At 41.7% G+C, this 23,208-nt stretch overlaps 5 protein-coding genes and 1 long non-coding RNA gene across 8 annotated transcripts in view; 3 read left to right on the top strand and 3 right to left on the bottom strand.

Moving 5' to 3' along the window:
- Positions 1–1,722: 1,722 nt before the first annotated feature.
- Positions 1,723–2,168, bottom strand: LOC111596863 (probable H/ACA ribonucleoprotein complex subunit 1; the record flags this gene model as incomplete). Its single annotated transcript, XM_023311304.2, has 3 exons — positions 1,723–1,847; positions 1,927–1,973; positions 2,034–2,168. Coding segments are annotated over 3 exons (294 nt in total), but the record flags the coding sequence as incomplete, so codon positions are not given.
- A 7-nt stretch (positions 2,169–2,175) lies between these two features.
- LOC111596860 lies at positions 2,176–2,462 on the bottom strand. The gene is made up of 3 exons (XR_002751272.2): positions 2,400–2,462; positions 2,290–2,304; positions 2,176–2,225 (listed from the first exon to the last, which is right to left on the bottom strand). It is a non-coding gene; the product is annotated as an uncharacterized LOC111596860 (long non-coding RNA).
- A 993-nt stretch (positions 2,463–3,455) lies between these two features.
- Positions 3,456–7,316, bottom strand: LOC111596858. Its single transcript, XM_023311295.2, has 2 exons — positions 6,119–7,316; positions 3,456–5,332 (listed from the first exon to the last, which is right to left on the bottom strand). The coding sequence occupies exons 1-2, from the start codon at positions 7,171–7,173 to the stop codon at positions 4,153–4,155; spliced, it is 2,235 nt and encodes a 744-aa protein (XP_023167063.1). The 5' UTR covers positions 7,174–7,316; the 3' UTR covers positions 3,456–4,152.
- A 1,559-nt stretch (positions 7,317–8,875) lies between these two features.
- On the top strand, positions 8,876–10,719 carry LOC111596846 (aldo-keto reductase family 1 member B1). The gene is made up of 6 exons (XM_023311270.2): positions 8,876–8,995; positions 9,107–9,274; positions 9,338–9,510; positions 9,564–9,708; positions 10,253–10,450; positions 10,509–10,719. The coding sequence occupies exons 1-6, from the start codon at positions 8,918–8,920 to the stop codon at positions 10,698–10,700; spliced, it is 954 nt and encodes a 317-aa protein (XP_023167038.1). The 5' UTR covers positions 8,876–8,917; the 3' UTR covers positions 10,701–10,719.
- Positions 10,720–11,426: 707 nt separating this feature from the next.
- LOC111596847 (transmembrane protein 267) lies at positions 11,427–13,304 on the top strand. 2 transcript variants are annotated; one of them, XM_023311272.2, is made up of 3 exons: positions 11,427–11,661; positions 11,737–12,185; positions 12,247–13,304. In XM_023311272.2, exons 2-3 carry the CDS (start codon positions 11,892–11,894, stop codon positions 12,628–12,630), a joined length of 678 nt encoding a protein of 225 aa, XP_023167040.1. In that variant the 5' UTR covers positions 11,427–11,661; positions 11,737–11,891; the 3' UTR covers positions 12,631–13,304. The 2 variants fall into 2 exon arrangements, with proteins under 2 accessions (XP_023167040.1, XP_023167039.1); XM_023311271.2 differs by having other exon boundaries at positions 11,429–11,661; positions 11,721–12,185.
- Positions 13,305–13,924: 620 nt separating this feature from the next.
- The window catches only part of LOC111596848 (calcium-binding protein E63-1), a 36,346-nt gene continuing 27,062 nt past the window's right edge, over positions 13,925–23,208 (top strand). Inside the window, exon 1 of one of the 2 annotated variants that reach the window (XM_023311274.2) lies at positions 13,925–14,081. The gene's annotated coding sequence lies outside the window, so the exon portion shown is untranslated. The remainder of the gene's footprint in view (positions 14,082–23,208) is intronic. The other variant, XM_023311276.2, reaches the window with a different exon arrangement.

Genomic DNA, 23,208 nt, shown 5'->3' on the forward strand with positions numbered 1-23,208 from the left:
TTGCGTGTGATTTAGTTGCTGTGGCCCATTAGTGGAAACAGGAACTCTCGAGCTGTGGAAATGTGGCCCGGCAAACGTTTGTAATTAATATAATGGCCAAGGCTGTGAAAATGGCCAAGGCGATGGCAGATGAAGATGGCAAAGGCGATGAAGATGGCGTTGGCTCTGGCTCTGGCTATGGCTGTGGCGTTGGCCGTGGCTGTGGCATTTGGCCTCACACACGTTGCGCTGCTGTTGCCACAAATTGTTGTTTCATTGTCCTCGCTCGACGAGTCGGGGGCTGTCTAACGAGCAATAAAACTAAATACATACACATAAAGTTAATTATAAAAAGGGCAAAAGGAAATTGAAGTTGCCAACAGGACTATCGCAACTGTCGATGCAAGTGACGGATTAAGCTAAAATGGGACTACGATCTGGCCAAAAAGGAAGGACACTTAAAAAAATAAAAATAAAAACAGAAAAGGCAAAAAAAAATTAAAACAAAAAGAAAGACTATGATTGCTTTTCGGGAGTGCTCGGCTAGCAAATACCCAGCATCTATCATGGAAGAAAATTTCTTATTTTCCTCATAAAAGAAAAAATTATCGATATTTGCAAAAGCAACAAAAGCTGAAATTGTGAGAGCCAATATCTATCTATCGGTTGCATGTCACAAATGATCAATAATTTAAAATTTGTTATCGATTTTAGAGAAATCGAAAATTTATCGATAGCTTGAAATACATTTTAATTGCACTTGATAAGTTTAATATGCATTTAAATCGATTTTATGAACATGTTATAAGTTATCGATAGCTAAGGTTGCTACTTTTGATAGCGATTTTAATCGATTTTCATCTGCTGCGCTCTATCAAATCTCATACATTAATACCAAGCACAATCTACCCTGTTTAGCCATTTTCGATGTGTACATTTTCGATGTACAGGTATCAAAAAAAGGGAAAACTATGCGTTTAAGAACTGCTGTTGAATTTAAATTTGGCTGGCAGGCAAGGCGGTCATGTATTCGAAGCGCTTCGCATTCGTATTCGTATTCGTATTCGTATTCGTTTTCGCATCTGTGTGTATTCGTTCGAGCGCAGTCAACCTCAAAATGAATAATTGCATATGCTTCAATGATTTGCGACTTTGTTCGAACGAGCCACAAGTTTTTCGGCCAGGCTTTAAGGTGACCCGTGACCCCTGACCGCCCAACCCACCCAGCTCTGTCCCCCTCTGTGCGCCTCAATGAGATACAATTTAAAGGTGGTTGCCAGCTAATTTGAAAATTGGCCAACTAATTGCTGCTCTGTGCAGCGCTTGGCCGAAACGAGCTCTTAAACAATAATTGTGTTAACTGTTATGTGGCTCGATTATCGCCCCCATTGACCATAATCCGCAATTGCATGTTAGCTGTTGGCCATCATCATTATTGACTGACCATTAACGGGCGAAGCAATGATTCCAATTCGATGCGTTGCACTGCTCAGCTTAAGCTTTCACCCTTAACGCCTCAAACCAAAGGGGGGATATTGGATGTAGCAGGTAGACGGTGTAGCCTGTCCCATAAATGAAAATGTATTTTTCACTGCCAGGTACTCATCTGTCGATCTGTCTATCCATATCAGTGGGTAAGCTCGATTAAAACAACATCTTTGCGCAGCATTCAGGGTATTCGCTAGTCGAGCACACCCGACTAGAGTTACCCTTACTGATTTTTTTATTAGTCTAATTGTGCATTGTGGTTTCAGCTCTAGTTGCCCAGCAGCCCGCCCAGAATGCCACCGCTGGTGCCACCGCCCGACACGCCAGGTATGCTGATCAGGTTGCCCAGCAAATTGTTGCCATTTAGAGTGAGCAGACAGCTGTTAAGTGCGAAAGGGATTAGTATATATCCATTAGCATACTTTGATAGCCCCTTGCCAGGTGCTTGTCTTCACTTACCGTAGATCCAGGCGAATGACATTCTGACACGCCCATTGTTGCAGGCACTAAAGGTCACAGATTGCATATCTATTTATAAATATATATTGGGAAATTAATAAACTCACTCTTATGCTTTCTGGTGAGGGTCGAGGACAGGATGTAATGCCTCCGCCTCCTCCAATGCCACCACCACCTCCAGCGCCACCACCTCCAGTGCCACCACCTCCAGTGCCACCACCCCCAGAGCCACCATGCTTAAAGCCATCTCCGCCCGATCCACCATGCTTGCCAGTGTCCTTTGGCGGCGGGTACGGCACCTTTAGTATGTCGTAGGCAAAATCTGATAACTCTTCAAGTCACTTAATTTTTAGTAATACTCACATTATGAGCCAAGGCCTGAAAAGTTAACGGACGTGCATTAAAATATAGTTTTTATATTTATATCAAATTGCATCTAGATATATATTGATAAAGATATAAGACTTCCTCACCATTGAAAGCAGACCTAGGACAACACCCAGAAGTATAAGCTTGTTCATTTCAAAAGCTTCCCTTTGACTCTGATAAGCCTTAGCCCAGCTACCCAACGCTTTTATAGTGCCCCTAACAAAGAGCGAGGGCTAGCGACACAGCTGTTCCATTGTGTGCCCATATAGGGCAGAGAACAAAGCGAAAACTATGTGGGCTACCGGATGATTATTAAGTTTTATTCAGGAAACTAGGCAAGTTTGTGGATGCTCCAATCTAAGCTCGTCAAAAAAGCTAAAAAATGCAAGTTTGTCTAAAAGTTGTTAATAATACCAATACTAGAAGTACTAGTACCTATTTACTAAAATTTAAGTTTTCTTTTAAGCATATAGAAGCCATTTACAGCCCTATCTTCTACATGGTTTCAAGATCGATAATTCTCGAAATTACCAAAAACTTGGGGCGATAATTGAACGTTATATATCAGCACTAGGCCAAGTAGATAGATATATAGAATACATATTTACAGAACAGTTATTCCGTTTGCTTATACTTTAAGGAAACTTTACTTTGAATCGATATTTATCGAATTTACCAAAATAGGTTTATTAAAACTATATTTTAGTTATATATAAGGCAAATTTATTATTGTATAATATATAACATCAGAACAGCTCAACTATTTAGTCGATAGCTATCATTGCTACGCAATCGATATTTATCGAAATGAGGCAACAACGAAAAAATAGATCAGCAGTGAAGTGGCTTACCTCAGTCAGACTCCAGCCAAGCCTTTAGGCTTTAGGATAAAAACTCAATGCTTGTTTTGATAATCATAAATATTTATTCGTCATGCAAACCGTTTTACACTTACATAAATAGGTAGGTTCAATTTCTTTACGAGTACTTTTCAATTGTGGGAATTGGTTTTTTGGCAACTACACAAATATATAGATATATATAAATATATATACGTATATATAGGTAGTATATATGTTTACGATATATGCACGTTACAAGAACTAATTGTACAATAATTCAATCTAATAATACCATTTATGTATACGATTAATATGATCTCTCATTTAGCTATACGATTAGTTAATACAATTATTTAATTGGGGCCTGCAAAACGTGGCAGCAAAAAAAGTGACTAAACACACATTCAAATGGATAATTAATCCCTATCTAGGGATCTCTAAGGTATTATTCCATTACATTTGAACTTGAATTTGAACTGCGAACTTCGAATGGGGCTTAGGCTTTGGTAGTTACTTGACGAGAGACAAAGTTAACCATATCTAAAGATCAATATCAAAAGTGGAGAATCCTCAGCAGCGATTCGGTTGTACGACGATCATAGGGATCGCCAGGACTCTAGGGTATACTGCATTATGTTTAAACTCCGAAGTTCGAATGGGTTTTAGGCTTTGGTAGTTACTTGACGAGCGACAAAGTTATCCTTATCTAAAGATCAATATCAAAAGTGGAGCATCCTTCAGGCATTCCAAGGATACCAAGTACCCTCCGTACTCTCGGAAATCTTGCATTCTATTTGAGCATCGGCCTTAGTTGCTATCCGTATCAAAATCGAATAATTAGCAGGGATTCAGCTGCCGCAACTCTAGCTTCCTAGGAATTCTCAAGTCTTAAGGGATGTTCGCGACCCTAGAGCCTTGCTATTCGGCTGGGTTTAGAAGGCCTTGGTAGTGACTTGACATTAGATAAAATTAACAATTTCTAAAGATCAATATCAAAATTGCGTGTGGAGCCTGTTCAGACGCACTGCATCTTCTTGCAGTTGCAGAGCCATTTGATAATTCTCGCGTTGCGCTCCACAATCGATGGCGGCTCCGAGGGTCGATACGGCTGCGTAGTTTGGGGCTGAGTCTCCGTGCTGTCCGGCAATCGCATCGAGTCCACGGTGCTCACATCCGAGAAGAATACAGTGCTGGAATCATCGGAATCGGTTTCCGGATTATGTTGATGCCGCCTTGGCTGGCTGTAGATCTCATGGAATGCCTCATCGTTCAAGCCCAAACGATCGAAGAACTTTTCCAGCTCCGATATGCTGGCATTCAGTGCCTCCCGCTCCATGTCCGCCGAGAAACCTTTCGGAAAGAAGACGTTCTCGTGCTCCATGTTCCGTTTGTAGCCCGCCGAGCCGCTGCTGGGCGAAGTGCGCGGCTGGACGGGCAAGCGATTGCGATTCTTGAACCGAATGCAACGCTGCCTCTTGAACTGTATGGGCGGCGGACTAATGTCATCCACCGAGGGCGCCGAGCCGGGACTCTGGACCAGCGAGCTCTGCGAGTGATTGATGCTCGTGTAGCCCTGCGAGCTGGTCTGCAGCTGCTGGCTGGATGAGCTCGAATAGCGAGGCGTCTGGGTCTTGAGTCGTGGCGATGGCGAATCCTGAAAGGCCTCCGGCACCTCCGGCGTCGGCGTAAAATTGAGCAAATAATCGGCAGCTGCATTGTCATAGCCGGGCATAATGGCTCCAGAGCCAGGTCCTGGATCCTGCTTGCATCTGCAATCAATGCCAGCGGCTGTGACATAGCCACAATACGAATTGGCACTGTGTTGCGTGGAGGAGCCGCTGTCCCTGCGAGTGGCCGCCACCAGGTTGCAGCAATTCCTGATCGTGCCACTGGCAGTACCCGACTGAGTCTCCCGCTGACGCTTATAGCACGGCTCGCTGCGATGCGTATAGTGGCCAGAGCTGCCGCCCGAATCCCGATTAATGGATGACTCCCCGGCAGATTTGATCGAACGATTGCCCCGACTGCAGCAGCTCAAGATCTCGCTGTGTGGCGAGTGTCGACTGATCTGCGTATGCAGATCCGGCAGCGATTTGTGACTATTGATGTTGAACTCGTTCGCTGAGTAAGGAGCGCGCTCATCCGGATTGCTGGGCACCTCGTGCGAGTGAGAATATGAGCGTTGATAGTTGTATCTGCAAAAGTAATATTTAGGTCAGATATTAAATATATATATAGACAATTTCATAGCCTTTAAGTTGCACAAAAAGGTATAAGCTCATCAGTTATATAAGAACTGTGTATAAGATACATATATCAGAGGTACTCAACAGATATAAAAGATATGCGCATCATATACACATGTGCATATATAAGAGCTGCAAAGAGATCTAATGATACACGAGTATAAGAGCTGCTGTTTAGACTGCGAAAGATATACATATCAGATATATAAGAGCTGCTCATAAGAAATATAAGAGTTGATTTTATAGCACATGCTATGCTGCAGCATTTATCACACAGAACAAAAATAGAACAAGAGCTTCCAACTTCATCCTTTTTGTTACGCGCTCTCAACGAGTACGGCTCGAACAGTGCGATCGAGCGAGATAGCCACATAACATATTTTGTTTACGCTCGATTGCACTCTCGATTGTGTGTGCATGTGTATATGCATTACTAGCAATGCACCCTTTCGATTTTTATACTGGAGAGTCGTCAAACGTTTTGTTACGTTCATACATATTAATGTTCATTTTTGCATGCTTGTTATTGAAAAGGGTATTAAAGCGTCGACATGCTAGAAATATATTTGTGACCGCAGTGAGCTTACACACACACACACACGTGTGTACATGAATTTATTTATATGCGTATATATTGCTGCCGGCAAACCAAGTTTGAAGTGAGCGATTTTGAGAGCGCGAGAGAAATACCGAATTGAGCTTAAATTTTTGTTGCTTTAAAGCTTATGTGCTTACCTGTAACGCTCGTTGTGCACCTGACTCGACTTGCCCGCATACTCAGCCGGCGGACTGATCGGCCTGTAGTTCTCGGTAAGCACCAGCGGCTCCTCGCCGCCACTGTTCGGCTCACTCGGATATGCTCCATATGTGGACTCCCTGCCAAAGGCATGGGCGGGTAGGTAGAGAGGGGGTGGTATTCTCAATGCGCTGCTCTCCTCCTCGCCAGGCAACAGATCGCCATTGCCATCATTGCGTCGCATGCTGGAGCGCTCCTTGGCCGCAGCCTCCGAGCCGAGCAGCAGCCGCAGCTTGTGCTGCAGCAAATTATTGTTGACGCCAGGTCGCTCCCGTGGATGGCCCTGACTGTGCCTCTGATGATGGTGCTGATGATGATGATTGTGCATATACACCTGCTGCTGCACCTGCTGCTGCACTTGCTGCTGCACCTGCTGTTGGACCTGCTGCTGCACCTGCTGTTGGACCTGCTGCTGCTGCTGCCTGCTCAGACTCATATAGCGTCTGTCCTCCAGCTCCTCGTAGCTGTAATGGCCTCGCTTGATCCCAGACCCAACTCCAACCCCAACGCCTGCTCCACTTCCAGCTCTTTGCTGCAGTCTCTCGAAAACCGCGTCGGATTTGATATAGAAGGGCTTCGATTCAGCTAACAGCTCCACAGCTGATTTGCGCTTATTGTAGTTGTAGTGGCGTCCACTGCTGTGATAGAAGGAGCTGTGGCCAGGATGACCTTGGCCCTGGCTTTGGCTCTGTCCTTGGCTCCAATAGTTGCGACAACCCGCCGATGTCTCTGGCAATGCGGAGGCCGACAGTGGGCGCTGCGACATCGTTGCGCTTGGCATATATAGACCGTTATACTGACTATCCATGCCAGATCCTCCAGCTCCAGGGAAGACCTGCTGGCTGGTTGCATACAACGTTTGACTGGCAGTGCGCGTATATTTGGGCATTGTTGTATACATCGCCGGTGTCGAACTGTGATGGCCGCCAGGTGAGCTGCTGCCATTGCACGAGCGCTGCCGTGGACTGCTGCAGCCATGTGCTACAGTTGCCATCTTTCCACTTGGAATCCAATTAGAAAGCAATTCGAAGTTGCTTTGAATTTGCACACATGTATAAGAGAGCCCAGTTTCTAAATGGGAATCATATTAGTTTCTGTATGTATAAATTAAATTCATCTGACAGTCAGCACAGATTTCAAAGTAGCCAAGAGTGGAGAGTACTGAGATTTAAATTAAAATTAAGCTCCAAGTAATTTCAAGTATTTCCACGTCTAACCGATGTGTAAATATAAAGCTCACTTGAATCTTGTTCCAAGTCCAACAGAGTCTTCAATCTTGTATAAGAGTATCCAATCCAATCAATGAAATATTAAGTACAGCATACAATTTTAAGTTATCACAAATTTATAAGAGTCACCAGAGCATAGTGCAATCCAATCAGATTCCGAATTGAAGTGAATTGCATCTAATACGTATCTGACTCAAAGTAAACTGGAGCCTCTGCAGCATGTAGAAGAGTAGCCAGTGCTTAAATGAGAATCCAATTCGAATCCAATCGCAGAAGTCTAACCTATGGCAATCCAAACCGAGTCTAAATCGAAGTAGCCTTGAGTTTTCACAGCAGTGAGGCGTTGCCCTCGCCCTCCCACTTGCACCTGCTGCTTGGTCTCGGCCTCGACTGGGTTTGGGGCATGCGCAGCTGAAGGCGTGCTGCGTATACTAATAAAAAATATATAAAAAATTACTATACAAATAATTTTCAGATGCGCATTTCTATAGCAAATAAAACATATTTTTATGAAACAATTTTTAATTACATTTAATTAAATAAAAATTTTAAAAAGGTATTTTATATATAGCGCATTCTATATATAGCTCATTCTATCTGGATAAATTCTCTTTTTTTTGTTAAATTTTCTTTACAACATAAAGACTTGCTTTTTTTAATAATATTAAAATATTATTTTTTTTATAGTTCACTTAAATTCACACTTTAACTGTAAATATTCACCTGGTAAATTAATTAATTTCAATATATTCTCATAAATTCCTTTGCTCTGCGTTCCACACGGGCCAAATGTGCTGGCATTTGAGACGATGGAATGGCCAGGACTTTGGACTATGGACTCCTGCTGCCTTACATTGTGCCACTTTGAATAACAGATGTTGTTTCAATACCAAATTGTTTCAGCTGCTAAAGCTAAAGCTAAAGCATGCGCGCCATAACGGTAGAGAAAGCCCCATATCAGAATACTCAAGCGTAAAAGCTTAAGACACTAACCAAATAAGAAAATACTGATGAAATACCGACAATATAAATCAATTCCTAACCTAAGTATTCTTTAGTATCTTGCGTGACACATTAACTTTCAAAATAAATTTGTATTTACATTACTTATTAAGTTTGATTTATTTTTTGTGATTTAGCCCATATTGTATAATTTAGTGCTTCGTTTTTCTGGTTTAGCACTTATTTTTACTAATTATTATTTATACAATATTTAATTTAGGACTTTGTTCTTAACTTTTCTCTTTTCTATTCAATATTTTTTATGCAGTATAGTTTTATCAGTCCTTTTAGTCCAAATACTTTAATAATTATAAATCAACTTTTTAGTACATTTAGTTCCATTTAGCGGATTTTAAATGTCGTCGCAGTCTGATTAACTCAAGCGAATAATTCTTGGAACAAAACTTTTTTAGCACACAAAAGCTTTCGGAGAGCAACGTATATAAAAGCTGAGTGCGCGCTCAATTCGAGCAACAGTTGAAAGGCAGCTGCCAGAGAATTTGCAAGATGTCCGCGAGCAAAGCTTCGTATGTCAAAAATAACAACGGAACCCAAGTCCAGTCAATTGGCTTAGGCACGTACACGGCAAGTATTTCAGATCAGTTATTAGTTATAAGTGAAAAGCTTATCAGCTGCTAGAGAGGAAGAGGGAGAGAGAGAGAGACAGCCAGACAATGATAATTGACTTGTTCACAGTCGCTGGGTGGGGATTGTGAGAGGGCAACATTACATGCAATTGACGTCGGCTACCGGCATATAGACACCGCCTATTTCTACGAGAACGAGGGTGAGGTGGGGAAGGCGGTACAGCAGAAGATAGCCGAAGGCGTCATCCAGCGCAAGGACATCTTCATAACCACCAAGGTGAGCAGCAAACTGTCTGTCCAGCTGACAAGTATGTGACAGGTATGTTTTATATTGGAACAGCTTTGGTGCCACTTCCATGAGCCGGAGAAAGTGGAATACGCCTGCCGTAAGACGCTGCAAAACTTTGGACTAGACTATGTGGATCTCTACCTAATGCACTGGCCCTACTCCTATGTCTATCGCGGCGATAATGAGATGATGCCCACCGATGCCAAAGGCGAGGTGGAGCTCAGGTAAGTCAAGCAGTTGCCCTAACGATTATATGTTAATCTTCTAATCAACTTAGCGATGTCGATTACCTGGACACCTGGCGTGCTATGGAAAAGCTCGTGGAGCTGGGCCTGACCAAAGGCATTGGCGTTTCCAATTTCAATTCCGAGCAGCTGACTCGCCTCTTAGCTAACTGCAAAATCAAGCCGATACATAATCAGGTTAGACAACTGCGGTTACAATACTTAGGGCTTGCCAGAACAAACAAAATATCTCAATTTCGTATTTGCTCGTCTCAAGTTTACTTCGCTCTCAAAGATCGAGCGAGACATCTGGTCACACTGCCTAACAATTTTAACTTACACTCAATTGCACTCACTCAATTGTGTATGCATGCATAAGTAACGCACCCTTTACGTTTTGAGTGCGAAGTATTGCGAAATACTTAACGGTTGTGCCACACTCACATATCAGTTTTATTTTTGCATATTCATTCTTCGAGAGGTCATCACAGCTTTGACACGCTTGATAAATAAATTTCTGGAGGCGAGCATGCACGCACATGCACACACGCGCATGCACACTCACACATGCTAGTACTTCTGCTAGTATATATTTCTATGTATACGAGGGAGAATGAGAGAGTATAAGAGAAGCGAGCAAATACGAAGTGGAAGTAAGACCCACCGCATAGATTATAAGTGCTATAAAAGTTTCTTATATGATTAGTGGTCAACCCTAACATATCACATATCTCCTCTATAGATCGAATGTCACCCGGCCCTCAATCAGAAGCCACTGATTGCGTTATGTAAGCAACACAATATTGTAGTCACCGCCTACTGTCCGCTGGGCAGGCCAGATCCTGCCAAGAAGCAACCAAGCTTCATATACGATGCCAAGGTGCAGGCCATCGCCGATAAATACAAAAAGTCCACGGCGCAGATAGTGCTCCGTTATCTGGTAAGCAATTAAAATAGTGGAATATATTCTTTAAAATATATAAATATAATGGCTGTAGATCGAGATCGGAACTGTGCCTCTGCCCAAGTCTTCTAATCCGAAGCGCATTGAGGAAAATTTCAATATTTTCGATTTCAAACTTACTGCAGCGGATCATGCAGTACTGGACACTTATAATACAGGAGAGCGTCTTATTAAAATGGAACATGCTATTAAAAGCAAAAATTATCCATTTAATATTCCTTATTAAATAATTTTTTTATTTTGAAAACACATAATTATATATGTAAAAAATATAATTAAATACAGAATGAATGCATATACGTATATATATATATAATTATAGATGCCTAATTTGTTCAGCAACTTTATAGGAAATCAAAAATTATAAGTTATTACGATTAGACGTCATCACTCTGATCAAAAATACACCCACACATCCATGTCGTGATCAAGCTTATTAGAGCGAGCGAGAATGAAAGAGCTTTTACTGAAAGTCATCGTATACTTATGGAAAATTCCACTGCTCTTTTGTGAATATCCTCTATACGTTAAATATATTAAATTCCCATTCGAATTATTTATAAATGATAAATATACATAAATAGGATGTATAAGAGCTGTACATAAAGGCAATTTGCAATTTTACAGTTTTTGAAATACATCGTTGTAGCGCTCAATAAACAGCTGTTGTTGCTAGTGTTGTTAGCGCGGACAGACCAAGGGCAACTTTAGTGCTGCCAGATGTGCGACATATGTTAATTCTAACTCACATAATTTTTAGTCGGTTGTGTATGCTGAAAAACCACACAGCCAACATATTGATTTTCGCATATAGATTCAGTAAAATTCTCGTTACACTGAATTATTAAAAACTATGCTTAAATGTAGGAAAACAGCTGCAATATATACTGAGGCCAAATTTAGTGCTAAATAAACAGCTGTTCTTACTTCAGTGTGACCAAACCATACGTAATGTTAGTGCTGCCAGATGTATTGCAGCTCCAGCCTCCTGCCGCTTCCCACTTCACATCTGTTCGACAAATCAAAACATTAGAGGGGCAGACCTTAGGCCCCAAATAAAAATGCCGCTTGTTGTTGTTGTGACATCAAAGAGTCAACGTAATGGTGTACGTGTACTTGCAACCCCCAAAAAATACCCCACACCCTGCTACAATGCAGTTGTTGTCTTTGCAGGCACGCCAAAACACGTGAGTGACATAAAAGCCAATGCACACTTAACAGTAAGCAAATTTATTTATCCACACAGCAAATTCTAACTATAGATTGACCAACAAATTATTGATCGTGCAATGTGTGCACCGTTTGGCGAAACAACAACAACAACCAATTACTGAAGAGCAACGCTGCCGTCCATAGCTAATTCAAGTCCAGGTAACCATCAGCAGAGGTGCAGAGAAGCAGCAAGCAGGTGCAATCGATGCCCCACTGCCACACAATGGTCTACTTACGCATTGTGCTCACTACACTGGTGACCATAACCTGCCTGCTTGGGGACAATTTTGTAGAACTCACCCAGCATCCCCTGCTTAAGGCATTGGCAGATAATGCAACGCATGCCGCAATTGGAGCCCTAACGGGCATTGCATTTGCCATGCAATTTTATGAGCGTACGACTCAACTATATGGATGGATATTGATTTTCACGTGTTTTGTCGTTTCCTCGTTTATTGACTTGGATCACTTCATAGAGGCGCGTTCACTGTACTTGGAGGTGGGTTATTAACTACCTTGAACTCGGCTATTATGTAAATCACGGTAATTTTACATTGCAGGATGCCACCAATCTGATGCGTCGTCCTTTTTTGCACTGTTCCAGCATTATTTTGGCCATGTTGTTATTTTATATATGCACCGCGTGCCTGAATTACTTTCGCAGCAGCCTATTGTTGGGTGCTCTGCTCTGTGCCTTCATCACGCATCATACAAGGGACGCAGTGCGACGGGGATATTGGTTTTGGCCCTTCTATGATCACACGGAACACATTCCACAACTAGCCTACATTGTGGGCACTATCCTAACGCCCTATCTGCTGGGCTATCTGCATAATATCTGTCGCAGCGCGTGGGTGTTAAATTTCTTGGGTCAATATATAAAACTAAGCGAGACCAATTATCGCGCCGGCTCAGTCGGTAGCTATCGCTATTTGCAAGTATAAGATTGTGATACTCTGAACAATTATTGAAAACAACTACCACTAAACGTACATACATATTGATGCGACTTCTGTCACAGCATAACTTGCTCGGTTTATCCAATTTCAATGGATTAATTTCGTATATGCTGTTCCCCTTTATTTTCTCGTAAGCTCAGTGAGCATGGGTCATAAACCTAATGCGATCGAGCGAGATAGCCATTCGCTCTCTCAACAGCTCTCACTCAATTTTTGCACTCTCTCTATGGCGCGCTCAAATGTTTGCATGTGTGTATCTATGTAAGCACACATAGCAAGCACCCTTTCCCTTTTGAGTGCGGGGCTTTGCAAAATAGCAGAAAGTGTTTGAGAGAGTCACACAAAAATTTAATTTATGCATGATTTTCGCTGGAAAGGGTATCAAACAGTTGACTCATCTTGAAAATTGATTTTCTGTGCGCACACGCACAAAGGATCATACATGTATTAGTATTTTTGCGAATATTTGATACATGCTGAAATTAAAGGCTGTTTGTTCCAGATGTCGCATCTCTGATTAAAATTAAACTACTTCGAAATGCTTTTTAGGCTTCAAGCTTAATATATAGATTAGCCTTAAGTAAATTTATGATCAAGCGAAAGACCCAAATACTTCCACATTACAGGACACAATTTTTACTACACTTCCGTATAAGAGTACACTTAGGAATATATATATATATATATTTATTTAATTAATGCATAGGTTTTTTCGACTAGTATCCGAAGCAAAGATAATATCCGAATTTGTGATATATATATATATATATATATATATATATAGCAATAAGTACGTAGTATATAGTGAAAAAAGCATAGCGCACAACTAAAAGATACATAGTAAAATTTTAAATTCTTTTTAACTAGGAAATATTTTTAATCAATCACTGTTATAATGAAATCAATAAATTGCCTTGTACAGCAGCTCCTAGATATAAACTGTATTATCTATTTATATATACATATAATCAATCTAAATCTAGATCTGCGTAATTTAAATTTCTTTTATATATATATATTTATATGTTTTCTATTTATAACTTTTTCAATTGAAAAGGGTCAGGTACATTATATTTTTTTAGATTTTCTTTGGAAAATTTCTGTTAGCAATAAATAAGTGATTAAAACTGAATGTGGGAAAAGCGAACAAAACACAAAAGCTGAGAGACAAATAAACCCACAACAATGAATACACACCTTCTTTACTGCCACACACCCACGCGCACAAAGCAGCGCAGAGATTTGTTTGACAAAACCGAATGCGAATCGCTCGTGAATGATCATTTCCATTTGGACCGCGTGCCCGTTTGGCTGAGTGTCGTTTGTTCGTATCTCTGCATATTCAAAGGAAGCCAACTCAGTTTAAATACAATTTCGATTTCAATTTCGTTTTCAATCTGGCTGAACAAGCGGGAGAGTGTGTGCAACCGTTTGCAGTAAGTGCAATGCACTTGGCAACAAAATTAAAGTTTTTTATTTTGAGCAATTAGTTAAATAATATATTTGAGTTGATGATTTCATACAATGTGCGACATTTTCATTAGTTCGTTTTGCCAAAAAGCTACCCCAGTTCATTTAAACGATATCAATTTACGCGCTATTAACTCGCATTAACAACTTCCTCACTTAAGTATCTCTTATATATATATATGTATACATGTGTGTGTATGTGTGCTTGTGAGTGTGTCTTTTAGAGTTGCGTGTATGTGCTCAATTGAACGTGTCACTAAAATGAGCTACTAAGCAAGTTCAGTGGAACGGCTCAACGTGACTCTATTTGCACTTGGTTCTTTAGATCTTTACTGATTCATTTTGTTCAATCATCTTGAATGATTCGTGCTATTCAGCGAATCAGCAGCCAATCAAGAGTGAGTGCGTAACTACTGACCAATAAGAAACGTTTGTCAACTACTCAATTTTCCAACTCTAATGTATGATCGTATAGATGGCGCAATGTATGTATTTAGAAACTGTTTCATAATACTTGCAAGTGTACTATGTATGTATGTATGTTATATATATAGATAGATATTTATATATTACAATTTGTAAAATTGTACAAAAATAAACGCTGTAAATATTTACATTGAACGTATCGCGCCAGCAAGAGATGGAAATAAATCATTGGCAAAAGACGCAAATGATGGCACATCAATGAATGTTTTTTCATAATATGATTATTAACATACACATATATACATATATATATATATATATATATATATATATTTTTTTTTTATAATAGATAAATAGCTAGTTTGATCTATAGCACTGATTGCACTGCACGTTTCGCACAGTTAAATACTTGTCTACAGCTTTTAGCCAGAAGCAAAAGTCAAGTTCAATTTGTAAATAGCACTCAAAAACACTTCAGTTGTATCAATATCTATATATAAACAAAGATTTCTCTAAACAATACTTCATTAGTCTGGGATTTCATTAAACAATTGACTCACTGCGCAGATTACGTATACGCCGCGTGTTGGGACACCTTAAGACAGCTGGCTAATAGGAAATTATCAAAGATTTGCTTTTTGCCGCTTGCCGTTGATCTCCATCAATCTTTGCTGCACTTTGCCAAGTTTCATTCAATACAGCTGCTCTAAAAATAACTCATACGCAGCGTGTGCCACTCAGAAGTCGAGGCTGACAACCTAAACGCATTTAACTCCCACATATTGCACGATGCACGCATCTTTTTATATGATTTGAGCGAACGGGTTGAACGAACTGTCACCCAAAAATGTGAGCAACGCGCTGCTCCCATTTACTTTTATCTTTTTTATAATAATAATTACATTGTGGGGTTCCGTTCTAAAAACGGAAATTCGTTGTGTGCATAAGTTATTTGTTTTTATAGATCTTGAGTAATCAGTTGCTCATCAGTCAGTTTGTTTCTGAGTCAATCAATCACTAAATCATATATATAAGTTAACACATAACATTTAATATAGGGTATTTCATAAGTTTATAATCAACCCTCGCTATCGCGTGTTTCGTAAGTTAAGAAACAGCCCTCGCAATTGCGACACTGCATACTTTGTATCAGCGCGCTATAACTGCAATGGTCAGCGGCGGTAACCAGATACTTTTGTTTACTGCAAGAGTTTCCGTTATTGCCTAAGATTGCTGAGTCGGCTTGCCGACCATGACATTGTGGTGTGATGCGAGTTTTGGCTTAGCTTAAGTGAAATATTCTATGTAGCTAAAAATCAGTTTTGTATTGGAGTTTGAAGAATAAACCCGCACTACTCCGGCACACCGCCGTAATCAAATTGTTATATTTCTGATCATTGCTGAGCCACAAGGCCAGTTAATAGAAAAGGGGGTGAAGTCAAACCCTCCAACATAATCATCATAAGAAGATTATAATTACCCGATCAACGCTGGACCTGCCACCGACGCCTAGCTCATCGCTGGACCAGCAACTTATTGATTAAGACTATAAATACCCGATCAACGCTGGACCTGCCACCGACGCCTAGTTCATCGCTGGACCAGCAACATATTAATTGGCGCCCAACGTAAAAAAAAAAAAAAAAAAAAAAAAAAAAAAAAAAAAAAAAAAAAAAAAAAAATTTTTTTTTTTTTGGAATTTAAATCATGTAAGTGGATACTCCAGCCAACATTTTTTTTCAAACACAAAATTTCTTAAATTTACTTTATAAAAAATTTGTTAGTACTAGTGAGTATTTCGTATTGCAACAGATTAGATTATAATAATCAGAACCAAGTTTCTGAAATACGTGAGAGTGGCTGCTCTGAGAATTTAGGCTGATAAAAATACTTAGTGTTACTTTCTATGTGTCTAATTCGACCCATCTTTTGACGGCCCGTTTAATTTTTCGCGGCCACTGGCCTGCGCATGCCACGGTTCAGCCAATATAGAAGCCCTCGCGAGCAATCTAGCGACTCAGATTCCGACTGTGACACTCGTATCAGAGTTCCGTCTACAAGACTTATACCGGCAGTTCCTCCACCATCAGATAGAATGGATCCAGATCAGCTTAGGGAAGTAGTAAGAACGGCCATCAGCAATGCCTTAGCCGAACAGGCCGCTGCAAACCAGCAGAGGGAGCAAGCATTGACTCAAAGAATTAATGAGTTAGCTAAACAAATAGCAGCAACAAGCTTTGCCACCCCACAAGTAGTAGCATATTCTGCTATAGAAATTAGAAACGATATTCACTGTGACGAGCCGCTAGATGCCGTCAAGTGCTTACCTGAGTTCGCAGGAGCACAGGAATCTTATGTATCTTGGAGGCAGGCAGCATTAGCCGCTTACGAGATCTTCAGACCACATAATGGCAGTTCTCGTCATTATCAGGCTGTCATCATTATAAGAAGCAAGATTAGGGGCCCCGCAGACGCGGTGCTGGCCTCATTTGGTACTGTACTGAATTTTGATGCGATAATAAATCGCCTAGATTTCACATACAGTGACAAGAGACCAATTCATGTCATTGAACAGGAATTAGGTACCTTGAGGCAAGGTGGCCTGTCCCTGCTTCAATATTACGATGAGGTGGAGAAGAAACTCGCTCTTCTCACTAACAAAGTTAACATGTCATATGAGCCGGCTTTAGCAAAGGGCCTATGTGAAAAATTCCGCGACGATGCGTTGCGTGTGTTCATATCGGGTCTCAAGCGCAGTCTTACAGACGTGCTCTTTGCAGCAAAGCCCAGAGATTTGCCTTCAGCACTAGCTCTCGCACAAGAAGTCGAGTCAAACCATGAAAGGTACGCATTCGCGGCTAACTTCGCAAAAAGTCTAGAAGACAAAGAGCGCAAGCCGCATGCAAAAGCACAGGGTCACCAACAGGAGAGGCATTCGCAACAAGCCGAAACACAAGCTAGCGGTACAAAGAATCCGCACTTTAGCAAGCAAAGCAGGGCCCCAGTGCAGTCTGACCAACGAAGCAACAGGCAGCACAATAATAATGGCGCACCGGTGCCCATGGAGGTCGATCCTTCCTTCTCAAGGGTCTTGCAGCCCACTCAGGCCCCTGCTTACGCGAATAGGAAGCACCCCGCATCTGACCGCACAAGCGGTCAGAGGAATCAGCAGAGGCTGAATCACGTCACACAAGACGTGGGACAGGGGGCAGAGGCGTATGCTGATGCCGCCTCTAGCGCAGCGGCACAAATCAATGACGATAGTTATGACTCTGAAGCCCTCAATTTTTTAGGAGCAAATCCCTGCTACCCGTCATCAGACGAAGAGTAGCAGGGACTGACATGCGATTCCTCATAGACACGGGCGCGGCCAAGAATTTCATTCGGCCACACGAGGGGTTGAAAGGCGTCCGCTCGGTAGAGTCCCCCTTTAAAATTCATTCCATTCACGGCGAGACACAAATCACACACAAATGCTTTGTTTCAATGTTTGGGTTAAAGGCAACCTTTTTTATTCTGCCGGACTTATCAACTTTTGATGGGATTGTAGGCCTTGACCTGCTAAAGCAGGCAGCTGCTTCGCTTTGTCTAGCTTCAGGACAACTTAAGTGGGGTACGGAGGTCGAACAAATCACCTTCCACACGTGCAAAAATGTAAATTTCACGAATGTAGACTGTGCAGAGGCATCCCCTTTAGCTAGAAGTTCTTTTTTGAAAATGCTAAAAGCTAGACAAAAGGCCTTTGCGGACCCAGACGAGGCGTTGCCGTATAACACATCAGTCGTGGCTACCATTAGGACCACAGATGAGCAACCGATCTATGCCAAGCTTTACCCATATCCAATGGGAGCAGCTGATTTCGTTAACAAAGAAATCAAAGATCTGCTAAAAAATGATATAATTCAAAAGTCCGTCTCTCCCTACAATAACCCAATATGGGTAGTAGACAAGAAGGGTACTGATGAAGCAGGCAATAGGAAAATGAGGTTGGTAATGGACTTTCGTAAACTTAACGAAAGAACCGTGCCTGACAAATACCCTATACCAAATATATCAATGATATTGGGGAATTTGGGAAGAGCCAAATTCTTTTCAACATTAGACCTCAAGTCTGGATATCACCAGATCATACTCGCTGAACGCGACCGTGAAAAAACCGCTTTCTCTGTGAACGGGGGGAAATACGAGTTCAAAAGACTCCCCTTTGGATTAAAGAATGCAGCAAGCATCTTCCAAAGAACCATCGACGACATACTGCGAGAGCAGATTGGCAAATTCTGCTATGTTTATGTCGATGACGTAATCATCTTTTCAGAAGATGAGGAATCCCACATTAAACACGTGGATTGGGTCCTAAAAAGCTTATTTGAAGCAAACATGAGGGTCTCCGTCGAAAAATCACGTTTTTTTAAGAAAAGCGTGAACTTTCTTGGTTTCATAGTCACCAGCACTGGCGCCACGACGGATCCCGAAAAGGTTAGGGCAATACAAGAGTATCCAGAACCTAAAACACTGTTCGAGGTCAGATCATTTCTAGGCCTCGCAAGTTATTACAGATGTTTCATTAGGGACTTCGCCGCTATAGCAAGACCCATCTCGAATATCTTAAAGGGTGAAAATGGAACAGTCAGTAAACATAGGTCCAGAAATATAAAAGTTCAATTCTCTGAAGTGCAGCAAAGGGCGTTTCAGAAATTGCGCGATATTTTGTCATCCGAGAATGTAATGCTTAGGTACCCCGATTTTAAGAAGCCATTCGATCTAACGACCGATGCTTCGGCTCACGGCATAGGTGCAGTTTTGTCACAAGAGGGTCGTCCTATAACAATGATTTCAAGAACATTGAAGGACAGCGAGGTTAACTATGCAACAAATGAGAGAGAGTTATTGGCCATCGTATGGTCACTTGCCAAGTTAAGGCACTATTTGTATGGGGTGAAAGACATTAATGTCTTCACTGACCATCAACCCTTGACCTTCGCAGTTTCGGAATCCAATCCAAATGCGAAGATCAAAAGGTGGAAAGCGCGCATTGACGAGTCTAATGCACGTATCTTCTATAAACCTGGCAAGGACAATCTGGTTGCGGATGCCTTGTCAAGACAACAGCTCAACGCTGTAAATGAACAAGAGATTGAGTCCTGCGCAGCAACGATCCACAGTGAGGTATCACTTACCAACACCATCGAGACAACAGATAAGCCCTTGAACTGTTTTCAAAACCAAATAGTTATAGAAGAGGCGCGTTTCCCCTTAAAACGAAGTTTTATTCTTTTTGGAAATAAGAAACGCCACTTGGTCAACTATACTTGCGTCGAATCGCTGCTAGACGAGCTCGAAGATGTAGTTTCACCCAAATGCGTGAATGCTCTCCACTGTAATTTACACACGCTTGCAATGATACAAGATACATTGGTTCGAAGATACCCGGCCACAAAGTTCTGGCACTGCAAAAATCGCGTAGTGGACGTATTGGCAGTTGGAGAAAGAAGGGAAATTCTCACGGCCGAACATAATAGGGCCCATAGGGCTGCACAAGAGAATATTAAGCAGGTACTCTCGGAGTACTACTTTCCAAAGATGGCAAAAATAGCCAATGAGATAGTACTAAATTGCAAAACATGTGCTAGGGCTAAATACGATAGTCACCCCAAAAAACAAGAGATTGGGGAAACTCCGATACCCTCACATGTAGGAGAGATGTTACACATAGACATTTTCTCCACTGACAGGAAATACTTTCTCACTTGCATCGACAAGTTCTCTAAGTTTGCTATTGTCCAACCGGTCCCTTCAAGAACCATCGTGGATCTGAAGCCAGCGTTAATGCAGCTGATGAATTTTTATCCAAAAGCCAGATCCATCTACTGTGACAATGAACCGTCATTGAACTCAGAGACCATCGTGACTATGCTCGCAAACAACTATGGGGTCAGCATTTCAAATGCACCACCATTGCATAGCATCTCGAATGGACAGGTTGAGCGCTTTCACAGCACTCTCTTGGAGCTAGCCAGATGCCTAAAGATCGATAAGGGCATAAGTGACACGGTAGAAGTCATTTTACTGGCTACAACTGAGTACAATAAGTCGATCCATTCGGTCATCGACCAGAGACCAGTTGATGTGGTTCAGGCTCAACCAGATGAGCCACAAGAGAAAATACAAGAAAAGATCAGAAACGCTCAGATGACGCTTAGAGCTAGGGAGAACGCAAATCGGCAGAATAGGGTCTTTGACGTTGGTGACAAAGTTTTGGTCAAGTCCAACCGACGACTCGGAAACAAACTCACACCTTTATGTGATGAGAAGGCCGTGGATGCAGACCTGGGGACCGAGGTCCTCATTAGAGGGAGGGTGGTCCACAAGGACAACCTAAGATGACTCTTGTTTTTTTTTATTTTTAAGCCACTAGGCAAACTTGTATAAGTTAGATATAGTTTTTCAATTTACTTTTAGCCACTTGGCATAGTTTTTATTAAACATTTTTGGTGGTGGGCAAACCTTTTAAAAAAAAAAAAGAGTTGCTAAAAAGAAAGGAAACAACCTTATTTCACAGGTTGGGATCCATAGTACTCCTTTTCTTATCAGTGGCTTCGGCACATGTCACTGACTACTCGCGTGCCAAGTACATTCCCATCATCGACGGCGAAATCTTGATATGGGAAGAATACGCCTACGTTAGGCACTCGGCAAACCTCTCAGAATACGTGCGAATTGTGGAAGAAACGGTCAAATTAATTGACATGTTCCCGCTATCCCACATGAAAAAACTTCTGAGTGTGGACACGGTACATCTACAAGACCTATTGGAGGCGTTAGGCACGCATCATAGAGTCGCCAGAAGTTTAGATTTCCTAGGGTCCATACTGAAGGTTGTGGCGGGTACACCTGATGCCAGGGATTTAGAGCAGACTAGATTTACTGAAAGGCAGCTAGTAAATGCCAACAATAGACAGATAAAAATAAACACTAGAGTTCAAGACCAGCTTAACCAGTTGACATTCACTGTCAATAAGATTCTCAAGATAGCCAAAAACTCACAAGTTGACACTAGCCATTTATTCGAGACACTATTGTCTAGAAATAGAATGCTGGTAATGGAGTTGCAAAATTTAATGCTTGCTATTACTCTTGCAAAGGCTAACATTGTTAGCCCAAACATTTTGGACCACTCAGATTTGAAATCAATTTGGCTAGAGGAACCCACCAACACTCCCATAGGAGATCTTATGTCCGTTGCGTCCGTAAAGGTCCTTCAATCCATTAACACTATACATTTTATAATTAAATTCCCAAAGATTAAACAAGCTTGCAGAAAAATTACGATTTATCCTGTCATTCACAAGAATTTCATATTGCGATTGCCTGACAACGTCATAGCCGAATGCGATGGAAAAACCCACACACTGCAGAGTTGCACCGCTTCACCTGGAGCCACCTTTTGTCGTCTGGCATTAGAGAGTTCATGTGCCAAAGAGCTCCATGCAGGTGGCACGGCACACTGTGAAATCCAGCCGAGCAACCTGGAAATAATCACCCACGTAGATGATGGAATCATCATTCTTAACGACGGGTTCGCAAGGATCCAGGTGGATAACGGCACTGAAATCCAAGTACACGGCACGCATCTCATTACGTTCGGGGACCGAGTCGCGATCAACGGGACTCTGTTTTACAACCACAACAACGTACGCAATAGAGTCCCGGGCATTGCCAACTCTCCCTTGCTGAACATCACTGCCAGCCAAGATGTCCTCAGCCTCCCTTATCTTCATCGTTTAAATGAACGTAATCTGGAGGAGATACAGCAATTCAAGAAAGACGCCGGAACTGATCAAGCTTATCGTGTGGCATTCATCATTGGAGCTATATGCTGTGCTTTAATCTACATTGGCCTCACCCTTTGGCGGTTCATCGACGCAAGGAAGTCTGCGAAGCAATTACGAGAAGTCGTCGCCGGAATTGGGTCGGCCGAGGGCGGCCTTACACTTGAAGGGGGAGTAGTTAACACATAACATTTAATATAGGGTATTTCATAAGTTTATAATCAACCCTCGCTATCGCGTGTTTCGTAAGTTAAGAAACAGCCCTCGCAATTGCGACACTGCATACTTTGTATCAGCGCGCTATAACTGCAATGGTCAGCGGCGGTAACCAGATACTTTTGTTTACTGCAAGAGTTTCCGTTATTGCCTAAGATTGCTGAGTCGGCTTGCCGACCATGACATTGTGGTGTGATGCGAGTTTTGGCTTAGCTTAAGTGAAATATTCTATGTAGCTAAAAATCAGTTTTGTATTGGAGTTTGAAGAATAAACCCGCACTACTCCGGCACACCGCCGTAATCAAATTGTTATATTTCTGATCATTGCTGAGCCACAAGGCCAGTTAATAGAAAAGGGGGTGAAGTCAAACCCTCCAACATAATCATCATAAGAAGATTATAATTACCCGATCAACGCTGGACCTGCCACCGACGCCTAGCTCATCGCTGGACCAGCAACTTATTGATTAAGACTATAAATACCCGATCAACGCTGGACCTGCCACCGACGCCTAGTTCATCGCTGGACCAGCAACATATTAATTTATATATATATATTTATATCATTTAAAAATGATTTGGAAATGGCAATGGAGAGGATCTATAAGGCATATAGATATTA

Source organism: Drosophila hydei, unplaced genomic scaffold (genome assembly GCF_003285905.1).
Source record: "Drosophila hydei strain 15085-1641.00,03,60 unplaced genomic scaffold, DhydRS2 tig00008128-arrow-arrow-pilon, whole genome shotgun sequence".
NCBI classification, from domain to species: Eukaryota; Metazoa; Arthropoda; class Insecta; order Diptera; family Drosophilidae; genus Drosophila; species Drosophila hydei.